The 26,322-nt window shown below is 42.6% G+C and overlaps 1 protein-coding gene across 1 annotated transcript in view; it reads right to left on the bottom strand.

Annotated features, from left to right (window-relative positions):
* ARHGAP20 (Rho GTPase activating protein 20) overlaps positions 1 to 26,322 on the bottom strand; it is a 160,052-nt gene that overhangs the window by 34,053 nt on the left and 99,677 nt on the right. Inside the window, exons 5-9 of the mRNA XM_077298330.1 lie at positions 25,276 to 25,317; positions 20,212 to 20,296; positions 9,135 to 9,212; positions 5,470 to 5,536; positions 500 to 679 (exon numbers count right to left, since the gene is read on the bottom strand). Coding sequence (XP_077154445.1) covers positions 500 to 679; positions 5,470 to 5,536; positions 9,135 to 9,212; positions 20,212 to 20,296; positions 25,276 to 25,317 — 452 coding nt within the window. The remainder of the gene's footprint in view (positions 1 to 499; positions 680 to 5,469; positions 5,537 to 9,134; positions 9,213 to 20,211; positions 20,297 to 25,275; positions 25,318 to 26,322) is intronic.

The raw sequence follows: 26,322 nt of genomic DNA, 5'->3' as shown, positions 1-26,322 counted from the left end.
CGCTGACCCATCACTGCCATCAGCTGTACTCCAAATGAGTAAGTTCTGAAATCAATGACACTTACATGATACTTTTTTTTTTACAGGAATAAATACACATCTCCTAATAAAGTGAATTGTAAAGTTTCCATGCTTGACAAAGTAAAAGAAAGTTGAATTAATCTTTAAGATAATGAGTTCGCCTGCAGTCCTATGCAAGTCCAGAGTATAAATTGTAGTAAATGACCAATTCACTTCTGCTACGTCAGCACAACACGCGTATTCCCACATAGCCTTTAATTGCGTTTGATTTTTTTTTTTCCTGTTATAGTAATTGAAAGCCGCCCAAGAGGAGGACGGTTTCCTGAAAATGTTACCTTGCTCAATATATAAACATGCTGTAAATTCTAGGAAAATAGCTCAGGCGGGAGGAATGTGCGCTGCTACCCTCTGATTATGTCAGCTCAGTAATAACAGACTGGGGAGGCTCAATGAGCCCTCTGTACGGTGGAGGACTCACCGGCGAGCTGCTGACATGTGGCCAGGCGGCTGGGCTTCAGGATGAACTGACACTGCATCTCCCGGGGCAGCTGCTCCATAAGGAAAGGTCCCTCCAGACTGATCGAATCCTTTGCCCCCTGCATTTGAGGCAATGCGTCACGAATATGGCTCATTTTAATCCCGAATGGATATTCATGTCCTGAAAGAAAAACAATTAGTTAAAACTGCAGGTTAAAGTTTAGTAAAGTCACATTTGCCTAAATGTCTGAACTCCGGCATCAATCGGACCCCGTAATTGGCACTAATTTAATTTTTTCAAGGTCCAATTTGGTTTTCTCTGCCAATAATATTGCAGTCCAGGACAGGAAGTAAGTCGCGAACTATCAGACTTTTTCGATTCCCGAATGCCGTTTTAATGAAAAGTAACAGTATATGTGCAATGGAGTTTTAGTAATTTTGTATTAGTTTAAAAGTTTTAGTACACGTAGAGGAACATACAGTCATGGCCGAAAGTGTTGGCAACCTTGAAATTGTTCCAGAAAATGAAGTATTTCGCCCAGAAAATTATTGCAATTACGTATTGTGACAAAGTCATTGGCAAAGTACTGAAGGAGAGATGTGTATCACTGAGGTTACTAGCTTCAGTGATATGAGCCTAAAAAAAATGCTCCAGCACACTAAGTGCTGAGAGGGGTTAATTGGCCATGTTTAGTGAACATCTGAAGAGTGGGTGGGAGGCTGTGCACCATATCTACACCCCAGGGTGGAGTCCACAGGGTAAGTACACAGCTTTCTGGCTGGAGATGGGAGCTCCAGAGCTGTGTTTGAGGATAAGGAAAGTCAGACTTTTTTATGTTTGTTTTCACATGGACTGTGACATTTGTTTTTGTTTTGCTTTCCCATTAGGCCAGAAAGGCCATGTTTATGTTGTTAACCCTACCCTGGTTTATGCTGTACCTCAATAAACCAGTGGAAAATTTAAAGAGACAGTGTTCCTGTGTCTATTTCTATGAGAAGCTGAGTGCGCCAATCTACCACAACATGTTTTGCTATACAAATGTTTATTTCTTTTGTGTGCATTGGGACAACACAAAAAAAATTGAGAAAAATTGGATATCATTTCACACAAAACCCACAAAATGGGCAGGGCAAAATGGTTGTCATCCTTAACTTTATATTTGGTTGCACACCCTTTGGAATTAATAACTGTAATCAGTCGCTTCCTATAACCGCCAACAAGGTTCTTACATCTATCAACTGGAAATTTGGACCTTTCTTCTTTTGCAAACTGGTCCAGGTCTCTCATATTTGAAGGCGCCTTCTCCCAACAGCAATTTTAAAATCTCTCCACAGGTGTTCAATGGGATTTAGATCTGGACTCATTGCTGGCTACTTCAGAACTCTCCAGCGCTTTGTTTCCATACATTTCTAGGTGCTTTTTGAAGTATGTTTGGGGTCATTGTCTTGCTGGAAGACCCATGACCAATGATGCAGACCTAGCTTTCTGACACTGGGCACTACATTGTAACCCAAAATCCTTTTGTATCCTTAAGGTTTCACGATGCCTTGCACACAGTCAAAACACCCAGTGCCAGAGGCAGCAAAACAACCCCAAAACATATTTGAACCTCCACCATATTTGACTGTAGGTACTATGTTCTTTTCTTTGCAATCCTCATTCCATTTTCAAAAAACAGAACGATGTGCTTTACCATAAAACTCTATCTTGGTCTCATCTGCCCTCAAGCTGCTTTCCCAAAAGGATTTTGGCTTACTCAAGTACATTTTCGCAAACTGCTGTCTAGCTTTTTTATGTATCTTGTGTCAGCATTGAGGTCCTCCTGCATAGTATTTCATTTCATTTAACTCCAGAGATATTCCTTCCAGTCCTGCAGTGCACCCGGGATCTATTACCTTCCCTTCTCACTGTTCTACATCCATCATCCTCTGTACACCAGAGGATATGGCACCCTTTGTGGAACCTGAACCGAGCTTTGAGCTCCAGACATTGCAGAAATGTCCGTAAGGGATTCTAGTAAGGCCTCCCACTGCCATGAATGATAGATTCTTGCTGGCACTAGCAGCCCACTGCACTTGAACTTTACCTTGGCTACTGTACTTCCCTATCTGAGTCACTACCAGGAAGTGCTTGCTATTTACTAGCACCAACCATTCCCACTGTGGGCTATGCCCAAACATTAACTGTATCTTATCCTATACCTTCATCTAACTACAGTTACTATCCTATAATAGTATGTACTAAGCCTGCTGTCCTTATCTTATATCCTAGATACCAATCTATATACTGTATCTACCCTATGCTGTACATTTCCATATCACAGTTTATTAGTGATATACACTAAAACCACAGTACATAGTTCACACTTCCCATAAAACTTTATATGTACGAAACGCGTGACTATATATATATGGCACGATTGGTGTCTTCAGGGGTAGGAGCACAGTAATACAGTCCATCGCTATTACACCTACAGGACAGCTTGAATTTCTTTGGAACTTGATTGCTGCTTAACCACCATCCAGACTATCCTGCGCTGCAACATTTTATCATTTTTTCTCTGCTGTCTACATCCAGGGAGATGAGCTACAGTGCCATGGGTTGTAAACTTCTTGCTTATGTTGCCCATTGTGTGCAGAAGACCATCAAAATCTTTGAAGATGGACTCGTAATCTTGAGATTGTTAACATTTTTCAATAATTGTCGTTCTCAAGTCTTCAGAGAATTCTCTTCTCCTCTTTCTGTACTCTGTGCCTTATGAGTCAACTTATCCCTTTTTTTTATCTGGTCCCCGGTGTGATTTTCAAATTGCCCTTTTACTTGCCACAGGTGAGCTTTAACGAGCATCACATGTTTGAAACAAAGTTGTTTACCCACAATTTTGGAAAAGAGCCAGCAATTTTGTCCAGCCCATTTTTTTAGTTTTGTGTGAAATTATGTCCAATTTGCCTTTTTTTTTTCTTTGTTTTTGCTTGTTTTTGTATTGTTCCAATGCACACAAAGGAAATAAACATGTGTAATTGTAATAATTTTCTGGGAGAAATACTTCATTTTCTGGAACAATTTCAAGAGTGCCAACAGATAGCACTTGTATCTGTGCTAGTCTAAGAGACCAAGCAGTCAATCCCTGCATGTCTCGTGGCTGTCCGACAGCCGCAAGACATGCATCTGCGGGGACTCAAACATATTATTTGACCACGTCAAAGACATTCGGTTAGCACCTGAGCATGCTTAGATAACACCTTATCCCAGCACGTTCGCTCATCACTAGTTATGTGATATATTTTAGTGTAATCTCTTTTTCCTTGCCGGGCTGCGTAAGGCTCACACATCTGCTCGGGAGCCGCTCATGACAAATAGCTTTAATCCCCCTTTTTCTGCTGTTGTGTCTAATGGGACTTTTATTTTTTTTTTCAGTTTTAATGCTCAGAAATACAAAAAGCCGATGGCATCTGGTTAAGAGGTATTTGTATATTGCAAAGAGTATGTGATAAAGAGAGATCCCTGGAGGCCACGTCTATCTTTGCAGATATAATTTTAATGCCCCATTGCATAGGGCGACTTTGCACATGATCATGATTAAAAAACAGCCCACCGTTTAGGGTTCACATCTCCTATACGGACTTACACTGGATGCTTTTCAATATGTTTTGCATGCTATGTAGATGAAGACGGCGGCTGCAGCTCCACTGCTTGCCCAATGATTAAAGGGCACTTCTCCTATAGAAGTGTATGGACAATTGCTTGCAGTACTATTTATGGCCACTACACAATGTATGGCGCTATGTCACTTCCAGGGAGCCAATCAGCGAGGCTGGTGGAGGTTGGACCCTTATCGATCTGATAGTGATAACCTATCCTACAGAGAGGTCATCTGCATTAAAATATTGGTTAACCCCTTTTATAGTAAAATATTAATTGGTACAACTAAGAAACTGCTATATGGAATATAGGATAAGAAAAATCTTACTGCTCCACATTTACTAGAACTGATGAAGGCAGTTAAAGTGATCTCCGAGAAATGTATTAATGGGTGGTCTTATGAAGACAAAGCCTATCCATACGCCCCATTATAGGTGGCCCGTCGCTTGGGACGTCCCTCTGTAAATCAGGATGGAGCAGCTCTGTCCTCATTGAGCCATTCATGCATTGACAAGGACGGCTTTTCGATACTCGCTGGTTTTCCAGGGTGCGGGGAGTTGGACCTCTCCGTAAGACTATGTTCACACTGAATTTTTATTAGCAGCAAATCCTCTCCCAGATCCTCCCGAAAAACTGCTTCGACAACTGTTGGAAAACTATTCTAGTTCATTTCTATGGCAAATCCACCTTTCTGGTCATATAACAAGTTGTTTTTTTTTTAGAAAAAGATTTTAGATTTTTTTTTTCTCTTCTTGAAGAGGTAAAAAAAAAAAAAAGGGTAAAAAGAAAACGTATGTCACTCATTCGAAGACGTTCCACTAGACACGGTCCAGTAAAAAGCTGTAAAAAATAAACTCTTTGGGAACAAAAAAATAAAATGTTCAAAATTGCTTCAGGCAAAGAAAAAACTGTTCTAAAAACTTCTTAAAGGTGGAGCTTGAAACTCCAGAAAAAAAGACTTTGAGTGAGCATAGCTGAAGAAGTTGTCTCTAGTTGGGTAATTGATAAATTTGCTAAATTTCACCCTAGAGTTAATAAATAAAATCCGTACCCGCTGTGTCCATCGCGGTGGGAAACTAATCAATAGCTTCTTCCACCTTTATGAAAGTGTTACGGGCTCAGAATAGTAAGTCGATGGCCGTTTTACGGCGTGACATCCTTTAAAGGGGAATTTCAAAGGACGTGATCGAATAAATCAATGGATCCTAACAATGGCCCGTAACGATTGCAGAGAGCTGCCATTAATGCGTTCTTGTGATGTCGCCGCGCTGTTGATTTTCTATATAAAGGTTTAAGCTAAAACAGTCGTTGACATTCCTTCGGCATACCAATAAGAGGATAAGGTGCATCATCTTTCCCCGAGGTGACCCACAACTGGTAATCTGCTTCTGAGCCCTGCAGAGAGAACACAACACAGGATTAGCCGGGCCGCGGTCACTGTCCTCAGGCCGTATTACAACACGTGGAATTGTGAAGAAGAAGCCATCACGAGCTGCTGACATCAGAGAGGCCGTAATCCTGTCAGGGCTCCGAAAAACAAACTCAGAGGGATGAAATTTATCATCGGCGAGAGAGATTCCTGCTGGAAGGATAATATTCTATTATATAAAGTGCTAATATGGAATCAGAGCTGATCGGTAAGGGCTGACGGCCGAGAGACTCGGGTCGATTATGTAAATGACACCCTGATCAATCTCTTATCAGAGTTCTATCAGAGTGTGATCCGATTCTCACAATTGAGAAGATGGAGAAAAAAAATTTCTCCATCTTCTCCATTGTGTCAGTCTGTGAAAATTGGACTGCGCTCAGATATCATCCAAGTGCAGTCTGATGATTTCCACGTACTCATTGAATTGCATGTTGGTATGCGATACAAATATCGTATTAAACTCAGGCATGGAGTGATTTTATCCTCGGACAGAATCTGGACTATATCGGACATGTGCACAGCCCCGTACACTAACATTGGTCCGAGTGTCAGATCGCACTCGGACCGAAAATATGGTCATCTGCACAGGCCTTTATGATGAGAAATATATGACGAGCCGCCTAGCGATGATATGATGCTCATGATTGAGAAGATTGACAGCACAGGAAATATCAACACTACGTGCTTCCTGACATGAGTCCCCAGGAGGAATCCGAGGCTCAGACTAACAAAAGAATCTCAGATGTGGTCATAAAGGAAATGTGCGACCATATATTTCATCCTAGTGGGTTCACCACAATTCTAAATGAAATGAAATAGAAATAAATAGAATATGTGACCAGCGGCTGTGACGACGTTTCTGCCTTATACATGTCCAACATCAGTGATGAGATTTACTGTAAGAGCTTGAGTAGACAACTGTATTTTCGGTCACAGTGCGATCCAGCAAAACATTAGACCAATGTTAGCGTGTGGATGGAGCCCTGCACATGTCCGATTATTTCTTCAGACAGACACTATCCAGTGAAAAAAAATTGGAGCATGCCCGAATTTGATCTAATATTTGTTTATGGAAAATCGTCGGGCTGCACTCGGATGACATCTGTGTGCAGTCCAATTTCCACGCACTGACACAATGGAGAAGATGGAAACATTTATTCCTCCATCTTCTCTTCATCTGAGAAAATCGGATAACACTATGATCTCACTCTGATCAAACTCTGCCAAGAGTGTGATTATCATAATCAACCAGATTCTCTTGGATGGGAGAATCTACGCTGGTGTGACCAATATCCCTCTCCTTTTCAGATAGAACAGAAAATGAAGCCCGATGACTACTGTTTCCAACGGAGAAGACGGCTGATTTAAAGAGATACTACACTTATTTATTTAATCATTACCAGAATTGATAGCATATAGTTAAAGAGTAACTAAATTTGTGTTTATTTTTTTAACAAGTTTGTACAGAACAGAAAGTTGTGAAACTTTGCAAAATACTTAATTAGGACTTAATTGTCCTCATTCCTGTTGGAATGGCTTGTATGTTCCAAACCTCTACTGTTCCCCAGACTATTTATCTTCTTTTAGCTCCATCGATATCAGAACATACTCATTTTGAGTACAGATGATGGCCGAGTGGGAGCATAATGATATCCGATTCTTTCTGGGGAGAAGACGGAGAAAAAAATTCTCCATTGTGTCAGTGCGCAGATGTCAGGTGTCATCTGAGTGCAGTCTGATTTTTCACTGACTCATTGATTTGCATGGCCAAGTGCGATCCAAATATCGGATCAAAATCGGCCACGCAACTATTCCCTCTGTCAAAGAAAAAAATCGGAAATGCACTCCCCATAGATCAACATTGGTCCGAGTACGATCCAATATTTTGTCGGATCACACTCAGATTGAAAATAAACTCGTCCGCACCTGCTCTAACTCTGGTGATGAGCTGTTGCAGGAGATTATTCTGATAAGGGCGCAGTGAGACGGCCACATTAATCGTGCGAGGATCGCATTGTAATTCTCAGACTGGCTATCGGCTCTCCTGACCTGAGTATGACAGCTGCATAGAAATACAACCTACATAGAAATACTAGGTCAGGAGTGCTGACAGAAAGTCCGAGGATTCCAATGAGATCCTCGCGTGAGTGACTGCGCACTAAGCAGAACACTCAGAACACACTCTGATATCAGTGCAGATATAGGAAGGTAAATAGACTGGACAAAAGCCAGGGTTTGCAAGCCACTTACATGCATTTTTTTTAACAACAACGAAGAGAAATCCGCTAATATAGTGAGTTGCAAAGTGTCATACCTTTCTATGCTGGACGAAATAATAAAAAAAAACAAAAGAAAGTTTAGTAACTCTTAAACTTTTTTTTTATTTAATTATCCTCCAGGCATTGAAAAGTACTTACATTTTGCAATATATTTCCATACAGGATTTTGCTAAATTCTCTTCTGAATAGCATGCCTCAGCGCTGTTTCAATATCCAGCTCATGCACCTTTTGAAGCTGCTTTCACTTGCTGCCAATAAAAGATCGCTACACTATAATCAAACAGTCTGTGTAAGTGAATTCTATTGTGTCATTATCATGGTGCAGAGCAGGGAGGCTCAGACAGGAAAAGTCCTAAACGATATCTATTTGAATACAGTGAACAGATTCTTGCTGAGCAGCAGTTGAAAGAAACTTCTAAGGCTACTTTCACACTAGCGTTAACTGCAATACGTCGCAAATGCGTCGTTTTTGCGAAACGCCGCATCCAGCAAAAGTTTTTGCTGGATACGTTGTTTCGTCATAGAGTAACATTAGCGACGCATTTGCGACGCATTTGCGACGCATTTCCAAACGGTGAATGCGTTTGGCGGCGTTTGGGCGTATGGTAGCGGTCCGTCGGGAAAACAAAACGCTACATGTAACGTTTTTTGCTCCCGACGGTCCGCTTTTTCCGACCGCGCATGCGCAGTCGGAACTCCGCCCCCACCTCCCCGCACTTCCCCGCACATCACAATGGGGCAGCGGATGCGTGGGAAATATGCATCCGCTGCCCCCGTTGTGCGGCGGAGAACACACTAGCGTCGGGAACGTCGGCCCGACGCGCAGCGACGGGTTGTTCCCGACGCTAGTGTGAAAGTAGCCTAAAGGAGCAGCAACTGTTCCAATGCAGTGAACAGATTCTTACTGAGCAGCAGTTGAAAGAAACCTCTAAAGGAGTAGCATGACCTTGACATTGAAACAGCTTTGCAGCATAGAATTTGGGTGAGAAGGAAGCAAAATAAGGTCATGAAGTATAAGACAAAAATTCAGAACTTTGCAATACCAAAAAGATTATTAAAAAAAAAGTTTAGTTACTTTACAACAATTGAAATGTGGTAGAGATCAGGATGGTAAATGTTATAGTTAGACGGGGTTTAGATCTATTACTAAACTCAGTGACACCTGGACATAGATGTGATGAATGTACACTAACTGGTGGCCTGCGGTGGTTCCTAATAACATAATCAGTTTCTCCCACATGTATAACTATAAATATTCATTGGTAGACATTAGTTGGACACTTACCTCCACATTGAATTGCTGCAAAGCCATTTTAATGACATCGGTCACGGTATCTTCATTGGTCACAGTAAGAGTTTTCGACTGTAAAAAAAAAAGTAATTAATGAGATCTGATAGGATCCATTACAATGTCATATGGATCTGTTAAGAGCGTATCCATCATGGATCTGTCAGAAATGGGAATCTTAAAGCAGATCAGAGCATAGCAGAAAATAACTGACCCGTAGGAAGGAGTCATAGGGTTGTAGAGGAAACGAAGCCCCTCTATCACACCAGAAGACACCAGCACCATAAACCACACATGAAAGGTAAGTAATTTAGGACTGCCAATGGGGCCAATGAGATGAAGCAATGGTAACAATAGTAATTTCCGTTTTTGTATACTTATGGGGCCGCATGGTGGCTCAGGGCATAGAACTGTAAACATCTCGGATATCTTTGGTGTCAATCATCTCAGACTGGAAGTGATTTGGGCCCTTGGGGAGTAAATTTCCTTGCCACTTGTTCTCCAATTTTTGAGCACCTATTAATACTAACATTTGGGGAAGAGTGGACGCATGGAAATTTGGATTCGCGGGTTCGACCGAACTTTAGTCCACAGTTCCGTTCGGGTACCAGAACTATACTCAAACTTGAACCTGAACCAAACCCCATAAAAATCAATTGGGACCCGAACTTTGGAGCTGGAAAATCTCTCTCTCAAATGGACTTCAAGGAGAATTCTGTGTTCATGGTTCAACACTAGACATTAAGTGTCCGGTACGAACCCCGAAATTTACAGTTTGGGCTTGTTCATTTTTACTAACATTTTCTCTTTTTCTGGGTCTACACCAGATTATGATAGATATAGTATCAATACCAGAGTAAAAGAGTCTGATTCCTAGCAGTAAGGTCAATCAGTTGATTGAAGTGGCAGTGGCCGTGGCACTCAGTATTTACCAAGCATCGCACCGTACTTTTGATAGTGGCTGTTCCTGGTGTGGCAGGTCAGTCTCATACAAGTAAATTGTACTTGGCAGCATTACCAGACATAGTCAAAACAAAAAACAATGGTGCTGTACCTGGAAAACATTGAGCGCTGCTGCAGTGCTGCCCCTTCAGTGTGCCGATAGGTGAAGGTGCCAGAAATAGGAATCCAACTGTGAGAGTGCCAGAAATAGGAATCCAACTGTGAGGGGGCCAGAAATAGGAATCCAACTGTGAGGGGGCCAGAAATTGGAACTCGACTGTGAGAGGGCCAGAAATAGGAACCCGACTGTGAGGGGGCCAGAAGTAGGAACCTGACTGTGAGGGTGCCAGAAATAGGAATCCGACTGTGAAAGTGCCAGAAATAGGAACCCGACAGAGGGTGCCAGAAATTGTAACCCTACTGTGAGGGTATCAGAAATAGGAACCGGGCTGTAAGGGTTCCAGAAATAGGAATCCAACTGTGAGAGTGCCAGAAATAGGAACCCGACTGTGAGAGTGCCAGAAATAGGAACCTGACTGCAAGGTTGCCACAAATGGGAACCCGACTGTGAGGGTACCAGAAATAGGAACCCGACTGTGAGGGTGCCAGAAATAGGAACCTGACTGTGAGGGTACCAGAAATAGGAACCCGACTGTGAGGGTGCCAGAAATAGGAACCTGACTGAGGGTGCCAGAAATAGGAACCCGACTGTGAGGGTGCCAGAAATAGGAACCTGACTGAGTGTGCCAGAAATAGGAACCCGACTGTGAGGGTGCCAGAAATTGTAACCCTACTGTGAAGGTATCAGAGATAGGAACCAGGCTCTAAGGGTGCCAGAAATAGGAATCCAATTGTGAGAGTGCCAGAAATAGGAACCCGACTGTGAGGGTGCCAGAAATGGAAACCCGACTGTGTGAGTGCCAGAAATAGGAACCCAACCGTGAGGGGGGCAGAAATAGGAACCCGACTGTGAGGGGGCCAGAAGTAGGAACCTGACTGTGAGGGTGCCAGAAATAAGAACCCGACTGTGAGGGTGCCAGAAATAGGAATCCGACTGAGAGGGTGCCGGAAATTGTAACCCTACTGTGAGGGTATCAGAAATAGGAACAGGGCAGTAAGGGTGCCAGAAATAGGAATCCAACTGTGAGAGTGCCAGAAATAGGAACCCGACTGTGAGGGTGCCAGAAATAGGAACCCTACTTTGAGGGTGCCAGAAACAGGAACCCTAATGTGAGGGTGTCAAAAATAGGAACCCAACTGTGATGGTGCCAGAAATAGGAACCCAAAAGTGAGTGTGCCAGAAATAGGAACCTGACAGTGAGGGTGCCTGAAATAGGAACCCTACTGTGAGGGTGCCAGAAATAGAAACCCTACTGTGAGGGTGCCAGAAATAGGAACTCCCACTGGGAGGGTGCCAGATGTAGGAACCCTACTGTGAGGGTGCCAGAAGTAGGAATCCCTCACTGGGAGGGTGCCAGAAATATGAACCCTTCTGTGAGGGTGCCAGAAATACAGTGCCTTGCGAAAGTATTCAGCTCCCTGGAACTTTTCAACCTTTTCCCACATATCATTCTTCAAACATAAAGATACCAAATGTAAATTTTTGCTGAAGATTCAACAAGTGGAACAGAATTGTGAAGTTGAACGAAATTTATTGGTCATTTTAAATCTTTGTGGAAATTCAAAAACTGAAAAGTGGGGCGTGCAATATTATTCAGCCCCTTTAACTTAATACTTTGTTGTGCCACCTTTTTCTGCGATTACAGCTGCAAGTCGTTTGGGGTATGTCTCTATTAGTTTGGTACATCAAGAGACTGAAATTCTTGCCCATTATTCCTTGGTAAACAGCTCGAGTTCACTGAGGTTTGATGGAGATCGTTTGTGAACAGCAGTTTTCAGCTCTTTCCACAGATTCTTGATTGGATTGAGGTCTGGACTTTGACTTGGCCATTCTAACACCTGGATACGTTTATTTGTGAACGATTCCATTGTAGATTTTGCTTTAAGTTTGGGATCATTGTCTTGGAAGACAAATCTTCATCCCAGTCTCAGGTCTTTTGCAGACTCAAAACAGGTTTTCTTCAAGAATGGTCCTGTATTTGGTTTCATCCATCTTCCCATCAATTTTAACCATCTTCCCTGTCCCTGCTGAAGAAAAGCAGGCCCAAACCATGATGCTGCCACCACCATGTTTGACAGTGGGGATGGTGTGTTCAGGGTGATGAGCTGTGTTGCCTTTATGCCAAACATATCGTTTGATTTTAGTTTCATCTGAGCAGAGCACCTTCTTCCACATGTTTGGTGTGTCTTGGTGGCTTGTTGCAAACTTTAAACAACACTTTTTATGAATATCTTTGAGAAATGGCTTTCTTCTTGCCACTCTTCCATAAAGGCCAGATTTGTGCAGTGTACGACTGATTTCTGTCCTATGGACAGACTGTCCCACCTCAGCTGTAGATCTCTGCAGTTCATCCAGAGTGATCATGGGCCTCTTGGCTGCATCTCTGATCAGTCTTCTCCTTGTTTGAGATGAAAGTTTAGTGGGACGGCCAGGTTTTGGTAGATTTGCAGTGGTATGATACTCCTTCCATTTCAATATAATCTCTTGCACAGTGCTCCTTGGGATGTTTAACGTTTTGGAAATCATTTTGTATCCAAATCCGGCTTTAAACTTCTCCACAACAGTATCACGGACCTGCCTATTGTGTTCCTTGGTCTTCATGATGCTCTCTGTGCTTCAAACAGAACCCTGAGACTATCACAGAGCAGGTGCATTTATACGGAGACTTGACTACATATGGGTGGATTATATTTCTCATTATTAGGCATTTAGAACAACATTGGATCATTCAGAGATCTGCAATGAACTTCTGGAGTGAGTTTGCTGCACTGAAAGTAAAGGGGCCGAATAATATTGCACGCCCCACTTTTCAGTTTTTGAATTTCCCAAAAAATTGAAAATAACCAATAAATTTCGTTCAACTTCACAATTGTGTTCCACTTGTTGTTGATTCTTTACCAAAAATTTACATTTGGTATCTTTATGTTTGAAGCATGATATGTGGGAAAAGGTTGAAAAGTTCCAGGGAGCCGAATACTTTCGCAAGGCACTATAGCAACCCTACTGATCTGACATTAATGACTTATTGTAAATACAGGCCATCAATATTGTAGTGCTGAAAAAGGAGTTTTGTAACTGAGCGGTCAAGGCGCCCTTCAGGCCATGGCTCTTTGGGCAGTGCCTTAATGCCTTAATGGTTAGTCCACCTATTTTGTGTATTCTTCCAAAAGTTAAATAGGTTGTCCTCTACTTTAACATTGATGGCCTGTCCTTAGGATAGGTCATCAATGTCTGATCGGTGGGAGTCCGACACTCAGCAACCCTGCCAATCAGCTCTGTTTCGTGTCAGTTGGGACTGGAACTGCTCAGTTAAGGAGCTGCACTGCACCATCTACTGTATAGTGGTCACAACGGGGTACTGTATGTCCATTCCCTATTGATTTGAATAGGTGGTGGATGTTCAGTACCCGGCCGTAGCCACTATAGAATTGACAAAGCTGTGCTGTGCAACTGGGCCTCCGCCGACATTGAGACCAGCTGATTAGTTCGATGCCACATCCCCACCAATCAGACATTAGTAACACCCCAGGTTCCTGGTTGTTACCGTGACATTGCTTTCCTCACGGGGAGAGTTATGTCATGCTTGGAAGCGAGGAAGGATCCCTTTTAGCAGGTAATCACAAACATGCAACATGTTCTTACTCCAGGCCAGAAGGGGGAGCTCTGATCCAGTATGTGGGTGGCTCCCCTATATATATTCTGGCTGGAGGGGAATTAGTCAGTCTGTCAGAGGGACAGAGGAGAGAAGAAGAGAGGGGCAGTGCTGCCACGTGAGGTGCTGCAGCTCCTGGAAAGAAAGAAAGGAAGCAAAATAAGTTGTAGAGAGCGTGAAGGAGGAAAAGAAGCAAAGGAGAGTGAGGAGCTGGAGGAGAGCTGCGATTGGGCTCCCTCCAAGCTGAAGCGCAGATACCGGTAGCCGGACGACTGAGGTTGTGCAGTACTTTATGTCTCACAGCAGAAACCGGCGGACAGCTGGATTTCAAGTCACCTGTCCACGATTAATACCTGAAGACACAGTAGCACATAGAGCCTGGGTCGTGATAGAGATCCTGTAAAAAGGCTCGAGCTACCTGTCATGCGGGTTAGTGACCTACCTAAAGGGGGACAGAGAGGGAATGTGAGGACCTTGTGAGAGGCCTAAGGCAGCAAGGGACTAAAACACCGCACTAGAAGGAAGGCTTCTATCCCCACCTGGTAAGTAGGATTCCCAACTCGCTTCCAAGCCAGCCGGACCACACCTGCACCTGTGATCTGGTACCCTGAACTTTGGCAGCCTGAATTCTACAGTAAAAAGGTAAAGAGACTGCAACCCTGTGTCCTCCATTTCTTGCTACACCATCTACCATCTTTATCTAAACACCGAAAGCCCTGGGGACCAAGCTTCACCTGTGGGAAGCCATACCATCCTTGCTGCAGTACCATCAGTCCCCAGAGGATCCCTTTAAGCAGCATTGGTCATCCCTGACCGAATACCACCGGTGGCGTCACGAACATTTACTATTTTACAAACTTTATTCAAACCCCTTTAAAGACATTTCCTTTAACATGGGCGCCCAGGGTCACGGACCGGGTTGCCGCCATGACACATCCCTTTAAGTACCGGACCCAGTACCGAGTACCTCATGGCCCTGGCGGGCGTTCCACATTGATGACCCTTCCTAAGGACAGGCCATGAATGCTAAAGTAGTGGACAACCTCAGTTAATGTGATGTTCTCCCACTAGGAACAATGTAAGTGACATGTAATTGAATAGGTTGGCACTAAATAATCACAAGATAATATTTCGCCATCATATTCTCTCATCAGGAATCTCTACTGTTCGGACACCCCACAGTCGGGAATGCTGTTTAGTGCCGACATTGGCTGCTCCAGGGCTACAGCTTTAATAACTGCAAAGTGAAACATTGCAAACGTTCTCCCCATCAGCAGAGCATTCATCTTGAGGAGAACCACGCAGAAGATAAATGACCATGTCCGACTGGAGTAAATCTCTTGGGGAGATTATAGAGCATGACGTGTGCCACAGAAATGCATTCTCCCCCCTACCGCATCCCCTGAGGACCTACGTGTGACCGAGTCAGGACCAGGTCACTGCTTATAAATTTGGCACCAAGAAGAAAACAAGTTTCATACCATTATTTTTTTTCTTTTCTGCTGATCTAGAATGAGCTTCTGGTCAGAAAATCCAGGCTGATATATTGACGATTAGCCGTCATTAATAGATAGGTGTCAGTGGGCGCTCACCACTCACCTCTGACAGCGCAAACACAAATGCAGCTGTCACTTTGTAGAAATTTCAACAATAAGTCTGATTTTCTGTTTGCCATTTAAAGAGAAATGTTTGCCTGTTTTCTAAGCCTGCTATCTTACTGAAGGTTGGGGACAAGGACCTTTTACAAAAATACAAGGACCTATTTTTATTTATTAATTGTAGCCTTCTATTAATTGATTTTACCATTTTAGCATCCATAGTAACATTTCATGATGCATATAGCAAATTTTTAGCAATTTTGAGCACGCTCAGTACCTATAAGCATTTGCTATGCTCAGATTCTTCTCTAAGGCATTTGCTGGCAGTACAGACAAGAAAATAATGCTAAATTCTTTCTCTCAGCTCCATTTCTAGGGCACAAGTTGGCAGTATGGACAAGTAAATAGTGCAAAATTGTTTCGCTTGGCTTCATCTTTAGGACACAGTAAATAATGCAAAATTGTTTCGCTTGGCTTCATCTCTAGGACACAGTAAATAATGCAAAATTGTTTCGCTCAGCTTCATCTCTAGGCCACAACCTGGCAGTACATACAAGAAGATAATGAAAAATAGTTTTGCTCAGTTTCATTTCCGGGGCACAACTTGGCAGTACAGAAAATTAAATAATGCTTCATCTCTAGGACGCAGTAAATAATGCAAAATTATTTAGCTCATCTTCATCTCTAGGTCACAATCTTGCAGTACATGCAAGAAAATAAAGCTAAATTGTTTTTCTTAGCTTCATTTCTAGGGCACACGTTGGCAGTATGAACGAATAAATAATACAAAATTGTTTTGCTCGTCTTTATCTCTAGGCCACAACCTCACAGTATAGACAAGAAGATAATGAAAAATTGTTTCACTCAATTTCCTCTCTATGGCACTACCTAGAAGTACAGACAAGAAAATAATGCAGAATTGTTTCGCTCGGCTTCATCTCTAGGCCACAACCTCGCAGTGCATGCAATAAAATAATGCTAAATTGTTTCTCTCCGCTTCATTTCTAGGGTACAATTTGGCAGTAGGAACAAGTAAAAATTGCTAAATTGTTTTGCTTGGCTTCATCTCTAGGCCACAACCTGGTAGTACATACAAGAAGATAATGAAAAATAGTTTCGCTCGGTTTCATCTCTGGGGCACAACTTGGCAGTACAGACAAGAAAGTAATGTAATATTATATTGTTTGGCTTCCTCTCTAGGGCACAAACCTGGCAGTTAAGACAAGAAAATAATGCGAGATTGTATTGCTCGGCTTCCTCTCTAGGGCAGTCCCTGTCAGAACCAGACAAGGAATCATGCAAGAGACCTGTTATTTTACAAGACATCATTTCATGGCTCAAGGACAAGCAACAATATAAAACAACCTAAATATATATATATATATATATATATATATATATATATATATATATATATATATATATATATTAAAGTTCTATATGCTGTAATTATAGAATCCTTGTCGGAATCAATTGAGAATGACCTTTTGTAGTGTAATGTAGCCATGGATAAAATCATTGGGTTAGTAAAATGGTTTCCCGGGCACTCTTACGTAAGAGTCACCACTGAGCCGAGATCAACTATTTTTATAAGGCTTTTAAAGACACGGACTGTGGGTGAAGTAATGAAGATTAACTGTAACATAAACTGTCTGTGAACTATCGTGTAATGTGGGATAATTATCACCGAAGGTCCTCACCCAACTGCTAAATATAGATAAGTATCTGTGAAGACAGAAAATGCTAATTCCGTAAGGGAAAAGTAAATCTCACGCATGTGTACCGGAGCCTCCACACCAAGAGAGAACATATGGCTGCACATCTGTGGATTCAGCCAGACATGAGAGGTCCGCACGACATAGACCTCAGTATCTACCTACTGCATGGAATAATAAGTGGTGATGTACAGGGAAGAGAGAAGCCAAATGACAAAATAAGAAAGAAGGTTTTGCCACTTGGGACAGAAGGGACATGTGTTTCTTCATCCAAGCTCTTTCCTCAACCCTTGGGTTTGATATCTACCTTCTTACTTGCTGAGAATGCGTTTTTTGGAGAGTGTCCTAGGTAAAGGGGGCACGACGAGCTGGGCCTGGGTCCCTTCTCTGCAGGGACCCATTAGCAGTCACGTAAAGGAGCCTCTATGGTTTGATAGCAATTCTGTCCAAGTTGGAAGATCAAGTGATATCTAGGGATGAGGCCAATGACTTGACCACCATCACATCATCACTGTAGGTCCAACTAGGTCCATCAATTCATGGCTTCACATGATAAAAAAAGGGTTTCATGGCACCTTCTGAAATTACAGGCGCAGAAGGTGAAGTAAACCACCTTAGCAATATTACATGGTGCTCAGCGAAATGAATGTAATGCATCTAAGAAAATTAGCTGTTTTTACAAATTGGGCCTTCAATTTGGCCAATGGCAACAGGCAAACAGGAGGAACCCATCTATGATATTGCCTTCATGAGAGCTATAATAGTGACGGACTCTTTCTTACAACATTCGATATATGGAAATCATTGAGTTGGCCAACACCAATTACAGCATCCAAGGCACAAAATATGAAAGGTGGTGTCTATATGGCCTCGTGATTCCTCATCAGATCAGGAATATGTGTGCGATCTGGACTGTGCACAGCAAATGTGTTGTGCGTAATAATTTTCAGACTATTGTAGACGGACTGTACATGACCCTCTGCTATAAATCACTATAACTCCGGGATCACCGTAATCCGTATAGATGTGGTTACTTACAATTTTAGGAATTCAGTACAAGTCAAGCATATAATGTACAATGAATAATGCAAAGAAAATTCCAGCTCCGGACATCAATTAGGAGACGTGGATTATTATATGCTACCGAAACACGGAATTCAAGAAATGCAAGAAAACAACAAACTGGATGAAATTGTATTGTGTCAAGAGCCGATAGAAGGAGACATCATAATGGGCCCTAATAATCTGTTATCAAGGAAACATTCAGCCCAAAACACGGGGAGATGAGGGCAAAGGAGGTAAAGTCACAGCGAAAAATTACCGTATTTTCCGGACTATAAGCCGCACTTTTTCCCAGAAAAATATTGGGCAAAAATTGGGGTGCATCTTATAGTCAGAATATACAGTACTCAGAAGTAGTGTGGCGGCAGCAGGAGTCGCGAGCTTCTGCGGCGGTCCAATGCTGCAGGGCGATGATCGCACTCCCTTCCCAGGCTGGTGCGGCAGGTTCAGCGCTGCTCTGTAGTGCTGGGGCTGCGCTGGCATTTTGTGAAAAGCCCGGAGGCCCGCACAAACCCATTGATGCAATGTGGTGGCCTCCGGGAAAATGGCCGCCGAGGACGGCGCATGCTCAGATTGAGATCTCGGCAACGAGATCTCGTCCCGAGATCTCAGGTGCCAAGATCTCGTCTCCCGAGAACTCAGGATGAAATCTCGTTGCTGAGATCTCAATCTGAGCATGCGCCACCCCGACCGCCATTTTCCCGGAGGCCACCGCATCTTATCAATGGATGAGCGGGGGCCTCCGGGATGGAATTTCCCGGAGGCCACCGCATCCCAGCAATAGATGTGCGGGCCTACAGGCTTTCACAAAATGCCAGTGCAGCCCCTGCACTACAGAGTACTGCCGCACCAGCCTGGGATGGGAGTCATATCACCAGACCACCAAACACTGCCTGTGACCACACTCCACCAGCGCTGCCGATCCCCCTGGTGAGCTGAATTCGGATTGTAAGATGGACCCCCATTTGACACATGAATTTTTTTTCCCTATTTTCCTTCTGAAAATTTGGGGTGCATCTTATAGTCTGAAAAATACGGAAAAAGTACACCTCAACCACAATCCTATCCCATATTTATCTATTATCTATCTATATCATATCTATCTATCTATCATCTATCTATCTATCTATCTATCTATCTATCTATCTATCTATCTATCTATCTATCTATCTATCTATCTCATATCTATCTCATATATATCTATCTCATATCTAGCTATTATCTATCTATCTATCTATCTATCTATCTATCTATCTATCTATCTATCTATCTATCTATCTTTTATCTATTATCTATCTCTCTATCTATCTCATATCTATCTCATATCTAGCTATCTATCTATATATCCCATATCTATCTATCTATCTATCTATCTATCTATCTATCTATCTATCTATCTATCTATCTATCTATCTTTTCTTTCTACATTTGTTTAATACTTACAGCAGTCTAATATTCTGTTTCACCTTTCTAGTATCCAAAATAGTATTTTTAGGTGCAGATAGCAAAGTTAAAAACAATTCTGCCATTGTAAGTACGTGACTACTGAGCGGGGTGATTAGCAGCAGCTTTTGCTTGCTCAGCTCCTTCTGGCTGTACAGACAAGTACGTTATTCAAGGCTGTTCCGCATCAGCTTTTTAGTACACTACCTGGTAGTACAGACATGGAAATATTACAAGATTGTTCAGTTTGGCTTCATCAATCCATAGCTCAGAATTGTCGCTAACTTTTTGTCGCATATATTTAATTTAAATCCTTTTAATTAGATTTGATTTTTTTCTGAGTATATTGACATTTAACCTCGCACATAGTGTGTAATGAAAGCGTTAAAAAAATCAAATATTCATCATTACAACATAGAGAAACATGATGTTCTGAGAAAATACCTGCAGTGAGATATGATCCTGAGAAATATTTTCCTAACCAGGGTTACACATGTCAGAATAACTTAGCACAATATAATGTGGTCAACAAAACACTTACATAGGCACAGTTCCCAATATCTTTTGTAATGATCTTCAGGGGGATTACTTTAGGGTGGTCACTTTCTTTTTCTTCTTTGATGTATCTAAAAGTATAAATTATAATATTAAGCCAAAAAGTCCCAAATTGTCTAGGATGTTGTTGTTAAAGGGAATCTGACAGTAGGTTTTGCTATGTAATCTGAGAGCAGCATGATTTAGAGGCTGAGACTCTGCGTCCAGTGATGTGTCACTTACTGGGCTTGTTATAGCTTCAATAAAATCAGTGTTTTATCAGCAGGAGATTATCACTACAGGACTGGTTGTCTCCTGTCATGTAGTCCTCTTTTTCTGTGTAACTCCGCCTCCACCACTGATGGTCAGTTTTCTGCCATAATACAGTGTACTCAGAAAGCCAATCATAGGAGTGTGGGCAGGGTTATACAGAGCTCAGCATTCAGAGAACTGCTAGATCTACAACAGAAAAAAATAGGGATTTTATCAAAACTGTACCAAGCAGCTCAGTAAGTGACACATCCCTGGAATTGGGGTTTCTGTCCCTACTCTCAGATTACATAGCAAAAACCTGCTAACAGATTCCATTTAAGAGAGATCAGAAACTTTATCTGTTCACCTTAATGGGCCGAACATCATAACAGATTTCTCAAATTCCAGCTATTCACACTTATTTACTCAACGGAAGTCAACATCCTACATTGAATAGCTGTCTATTTGCTCCTAAATTCGGGGGCATAGCTTCGGAAGCTGCAGCGGGAGCAACTGTACCAGGGCCCTGTTCCCTGAGGGGTCCAAACCCCGCTATATAAAATAACAAAATTATTATTATTATAAATGGTGATGGTAGGTTCTGGGTCCAAGTCAAAAATGCAATTCCCCCTTACCTCCATAAAACATTTTTATTTCTCAAAATGTGTGGCTGTATATTAAAGAGGACCTGTCACTATTATTAATATGCTTTTTTTACTTGGTGTAAATGCCACTGTTCTCCTGAATCTGGCGCTGTTTTTCTTTTGTTTCTGTGACTCTCCATTCCAGAGATATGACCCCCTCTACCGTGTGCATAGATCTCTAGTCTTTTACCCCAAGTGGGTGTGGCCTTCACCCTTTTCCTATCGGAGTCTTACTGAAGACCACACCCACTTAGTTAACAAGACTAGATTTACATACAGGGATTAGAGAGCCATATCTCAGGAACGGAGAGGCGCAGGAACAAAAGAAAAACATCACCAGATTCAGGAGAACAAGCAGCAGTAATGCCAGGTAAAAAAAATACAGATTTATAACAAGTGACAGATTTTATTTAAAGAACATGTAAACATTAATTCAAATTTGTCCAAGCTACCAAACTTTCCTTTATAATTTGTTTTATTGGACAAATTATACTTCTGATAGATGCAGTTATCACATGTATTTCCTGAACACAGGAACACTGCAGCTGGCTGTGTAGACGATGTGTCAGTCACTGCTGTCAGTGATTGGCTGCAGTGGTCACAAGCGCATCAAGACAGTCTGGAGATCTAGGAAGTGGTAGAATTGGCACCATTGGCATCAGTTAGGTGAGTACTGTTTGCTTTTCTATTCTACACCATTCTTAGCATTTAAAAAAAAAATTTAATGGGGCAATAAATATATGTCATTGTCAGCTCAAAGAACTTAATTTTTTGGAAATTTCTGGTAGTGTTTAAAGTGATTATTTTTTTTGTCTGGTTTTGTGTATAACTTAAATAAAACAATAGACATTTCCGCTGCAGGTTCTGGAAATAGAAAAGAAAACGAAAAAAATAAATACAATTAAAAAAAAAAGTGCTTATTTTGCTATTTCAGTTTTGATTTGTAAGGAAAAGACGAAACTGATACTTTTTCGTTTTGACACGACAATAAAAATGTGGACTTCAGTTTTTCAACTCCAACACCACAAATTCCCCAGACTGAAAATAATACCAAAAAGACCACAGGAATCTAACAACATCTGCCCGTCCAAGCAGGATCCTGCATCACAATAAAGGCATCCGTCATCTGCCTGACAGGGAGCGATGCAGGCCCGACTTATCCCAAGCACACAGGGAATGAAGGGTTATCATTATAGGCTGCAACATATTGGTGCCAGCACATAAATTCTCCAAGAATGGGGGCTCTTATACGTCACTAGTGGGGCTGGGACCCCCGATTTCCAGAGAAAAAAAAAATCAAATGGCAAAAAAAATTTTAAAAACCAGATCAAATTTTTAATGAGACTTCAGAGTCGGTGAATTTAATGTCCCCTTGTCAACACTTCCTGCCCCTTTGCTCTTTGTTGGACCTCTTCAAAATTGGGATTCTGATTAATTCTTATAAAGCCAAGTATGAGGATATTACAATATCTATTTTTTGTGCTGAATAAGCCCCCTCTGCTTATCCTCGAGTTAGGGTTGCAGAAGATGGATGGGGAGAGGCGGCGGCGGAGCAGCGGGTCACAGAGGCAGTAGCCGGCAGCTGCGACTAACTCCTGTGCCCGCTGCTAAAGAGAAATTAATATTAATTTCTCTTTAATAGTGCGCACAGTGTCAGCCGCAGTAGCCAGCTTCCAGCAGCGGAGGGGTGATCACATGTGCCCGATACTTAAGGGAATGAATATTCACTGCGAGCGCAGTGAATATTAATTTCTCTTTAGCACCGGGCACACGTGGTCGCCCCGCTGCTGCAACTCCTGGCATTGGAACAAGACGCTGCAAGGGTGCACAGGGATGGTAAGTAGGATGGTTTATTTTTTTTTTATGTTTTTCTGATGGGGGCTATGAATACCAGGATAGGGATGAAGAGCCATGCATATCAGGATAGGGATGAGGAACCATGCAGACCAGGATAGGGACGAGGAGCCATGCATACCAGGATAGAAGGATAGGGATGAGGACCATGCATACCAGGATAGGGATGAGGAGCCATGTATACAAGGATAGGGATGAGGAGCCATGCAGACCAGGATAGGGATGAGGACCATGCATACCAGGATAGGGATGAGGAGCCATGTATACAAGGATAGGGATGAGGAGCCATGCATATCAGGATAGGGATGAGAAGCCATGCATACCAGGATAGGGATGAGGAGCCATGCAGACCAGGATAGGGATGAGGAGCCATATATACAAGGATAGGGATGAGGAGCCATGCATATCAGGATAGGGATGAGGACCATGCATATTAGGATAGGGATGAGGAGCCATGCATACCAGGATAGGGATGAGGGGACAATGCATACCAGGATAGGGATGAGGACCATGCATACCAGGATAGGGATGAGGAGCCATGTAGACCAGGATAGGGATGAGGAGCCATGCATACCAGGATAGGGATGAGGACCATGCAGACCAGGATAGGGATGAGGAGCCATGTATACAAGGATAGGGATGAGGAGCCATGCAGACCAGGATAGGGATGAGGGCCATGTATATCAGGATAGGGATGAGAAGCCATGCAGACCAAGATAGGGATGAGGAGCCATGCATACCAGGATAGAGATGAGGAGCCATGTAGACCAGGATAGGGATGAGGAGCCATGCAAACTAGGATAGAGATGAGGAGCCATGTAGACCAGGATAGGGATGAGGAGCCATGTAGACCAGGATAGGGATGAGGAGCCATGTAGACCAGGATAGGGATGAGGAGCCATGCAGACCAGGATAGGGATGAGGAGCCATGCATATCAGGATAGGGATGAGGAGCCATGCATATCAGGATAGGGATGAGGAGCCATGTATACAAGGATAGGGATGAGGAGCCATGCAGACCAGGATAGGGATGAGGGCCATGTATATCAGGATAGGGATGAGAAGCCATGCAGACCAAGATAGGGATGAGGAGCCATGCATACCAGGATAGAGATGAGGAGCCATGTAGACCAGGATAGGGATGAGGAGCCATGCAAACTAGGATAGAGATGAGGAGCCATGTAGACCAGGATAGGGATGAGGAGCCATGTAGACCAGGATAGGGATGAGGAGCCATGTAGACCAGGATAGGGATGAGGAGCCATGCAGACCAGGATAGGGATGAGGAGCCATGCATATCAGGATAGGGATGAGGAGCCATGCATACCAGGATAGGGATGAGGAGCCATGTATACAAGGATAAGGATGAGGAGCCATGCATACCAGGATAGGGATGAGGAGCCATGCATATCAGGATAGGGATGAGGAGCCATACCTACCAGGAAACACAGGGCAGCTAGTCCTGATATACACAGTTTATTTCCTACTGATTAAACACTCATTGTACTGAAACAACAGCACACAAACTAACAAAAGATACATCATTGAAACCAATGTCGCCGCCCCACCCTCACGGTGCCCTCAGATTACATAGCAAAGACCTGCTGACAGATTCCCTTTAAAGCAATTGGGTTTCATTAAAAATGTTGCAACATTTTGGCTTTTCCAATCTTTACAACCTTTTGTTTCCCAGTACATTGCTGGCTGTAGAGTGAGTTAACCAGAGGACTAGTCAGTGAATGCATTTGGTAACTCTTATCTATCTTTTTCTGAGCCCCTCAGTGTTGATTTATGATCATAAAATACATCAAAACTGAGCAGAACATTCATGGGGTTTTTTATTCGATTGAAGGGAGCTCAGAAAAAGACAGATAAAAGAGTTAAATTCTTGTCAGAAAGAGACATTGACAGATTCTCAATTAACTCATTATGCAGCCATCAACGAGCCGGGAAGCAAAAAAAACTGTAAAAGCCAAACATTTAAAATAAAACCAAATTGCAAAAGTGATTACATTTTATTAAAAATAATATACCTATCATGGAGGCTTCTGTACAATACACAACAATTCTTTTGGTCACTATGTGTAAACCTAAACCTTATGCATTTGATATGAAGTTGAATGCACTCTATTGCTTACTGTTATCTGCCATGTTAGGATGAAGAGTGACTATCTGTGGCAATGGATGACTGGAATTGGAGTCTTGCCTTTATCCAAAGCCAAAGACCTTCAGAGCAGATACATATATACTGTACGCTATTAGGGTTAGGGATCCTCTGGAACGTACGTGAGAAAGAATAAAATATAAAAGAATCTTTTCACCTTTCGAAAAGCATCAGCCATTTGTCCTTCTCGTCTGGAGTGCTGTAAGAAAGAAGAAAACAATGTGTAAGTTATTATATGAGAGATTAGTGACGATTACAGTAGGACAGGAACCTGCAGTGAGTGACCACATAGACGAGCTGGTGGTGGCAGTAGGACGGTGTGACGCTCCCTCGTGAAGGCCTCTTCACTAACCTCAAAGGCTAGTGTAGAGAAATATGGCAATGGAGGCTGGACTGGAGGGCTATCATCTTCAGCAACAAGTCCCGCTGTTGTCTTGGATGCAATGATAGCTTGAGATTTGTCCAGAGACCACGTAGGCCACGCCATGAAGCGTGCCACAGGTGCCGTTTTTTTAACATGAAAGTACCAGGCCGCATGTTGTTAGTGCAACTGTGAGCAGCCTGTGTTGCCTAAATTTGCTACCATGGCCTGCAGCGTCTCCGGACTTGTCTCCCATCGAGCACGACTGAGATGTCATTGGTCAGCAACCGCACAGGAAGCTGCCAGCAGTGGCTCTTGATAATTGGTCCAAGTGCACTCAGAGCAGCAGAACATTCCTCAGACAACAATTAACAATCTCACTTATAGCAGGCAAGGTGTGTAAGTTTGGGGAATTCTGAGCATGGTGCTCATACTTGATACTGAATAAATCACAATGTTTTTGAAATGTCATTTTTTTTTAAATATATTCTTCATAATCAGCATATCATTAACAAGAGTATCCATTCTGTGATCTCAAATTTCACAACTTTTCCTTCCTGGTAATAATTTCAATTTTGAGAGCTATATCTATACTGTGTATATATATATATATATATATATATATATATATAGGAGGTCCCTTCCAACTCTAACATTCTGTGATGTACATATATATATGCAGCGCCCCAGAGTCCTGGTCGTTGCAGTACTGTGGCTCCGCCGCTAAGGGGAGCTATGGTACGTCTGATGGCACTGAAGGAGTTCATCTGACCAGGTATCACAGACACCAATACATTTCACAGCCGGGCCTCCGGGGGGAGCTAAGGGTTCTATTCATTAGGC

Source organism: Ranitomeya variabilis, chromosome 3, assembly GCF_051348905.1.
Source record: "Ranitomeya variabilis isolate aRanVar5 chromosome 3, aRanVar5.hap1, whole genome shotgun sequence".
Classification (NCBI taxonomy): Eukaryota; Metazoa; Chordata; class Amphibia; order Anura; family Dendrobatidae; genus Ranitomeya; species Ranitomeya variabilis.
The sequence above is the reverse complement of the archived record's forward strand: the minus strand, read 5'-3'. Positions and strand labels throughout refer to the sequence as shown.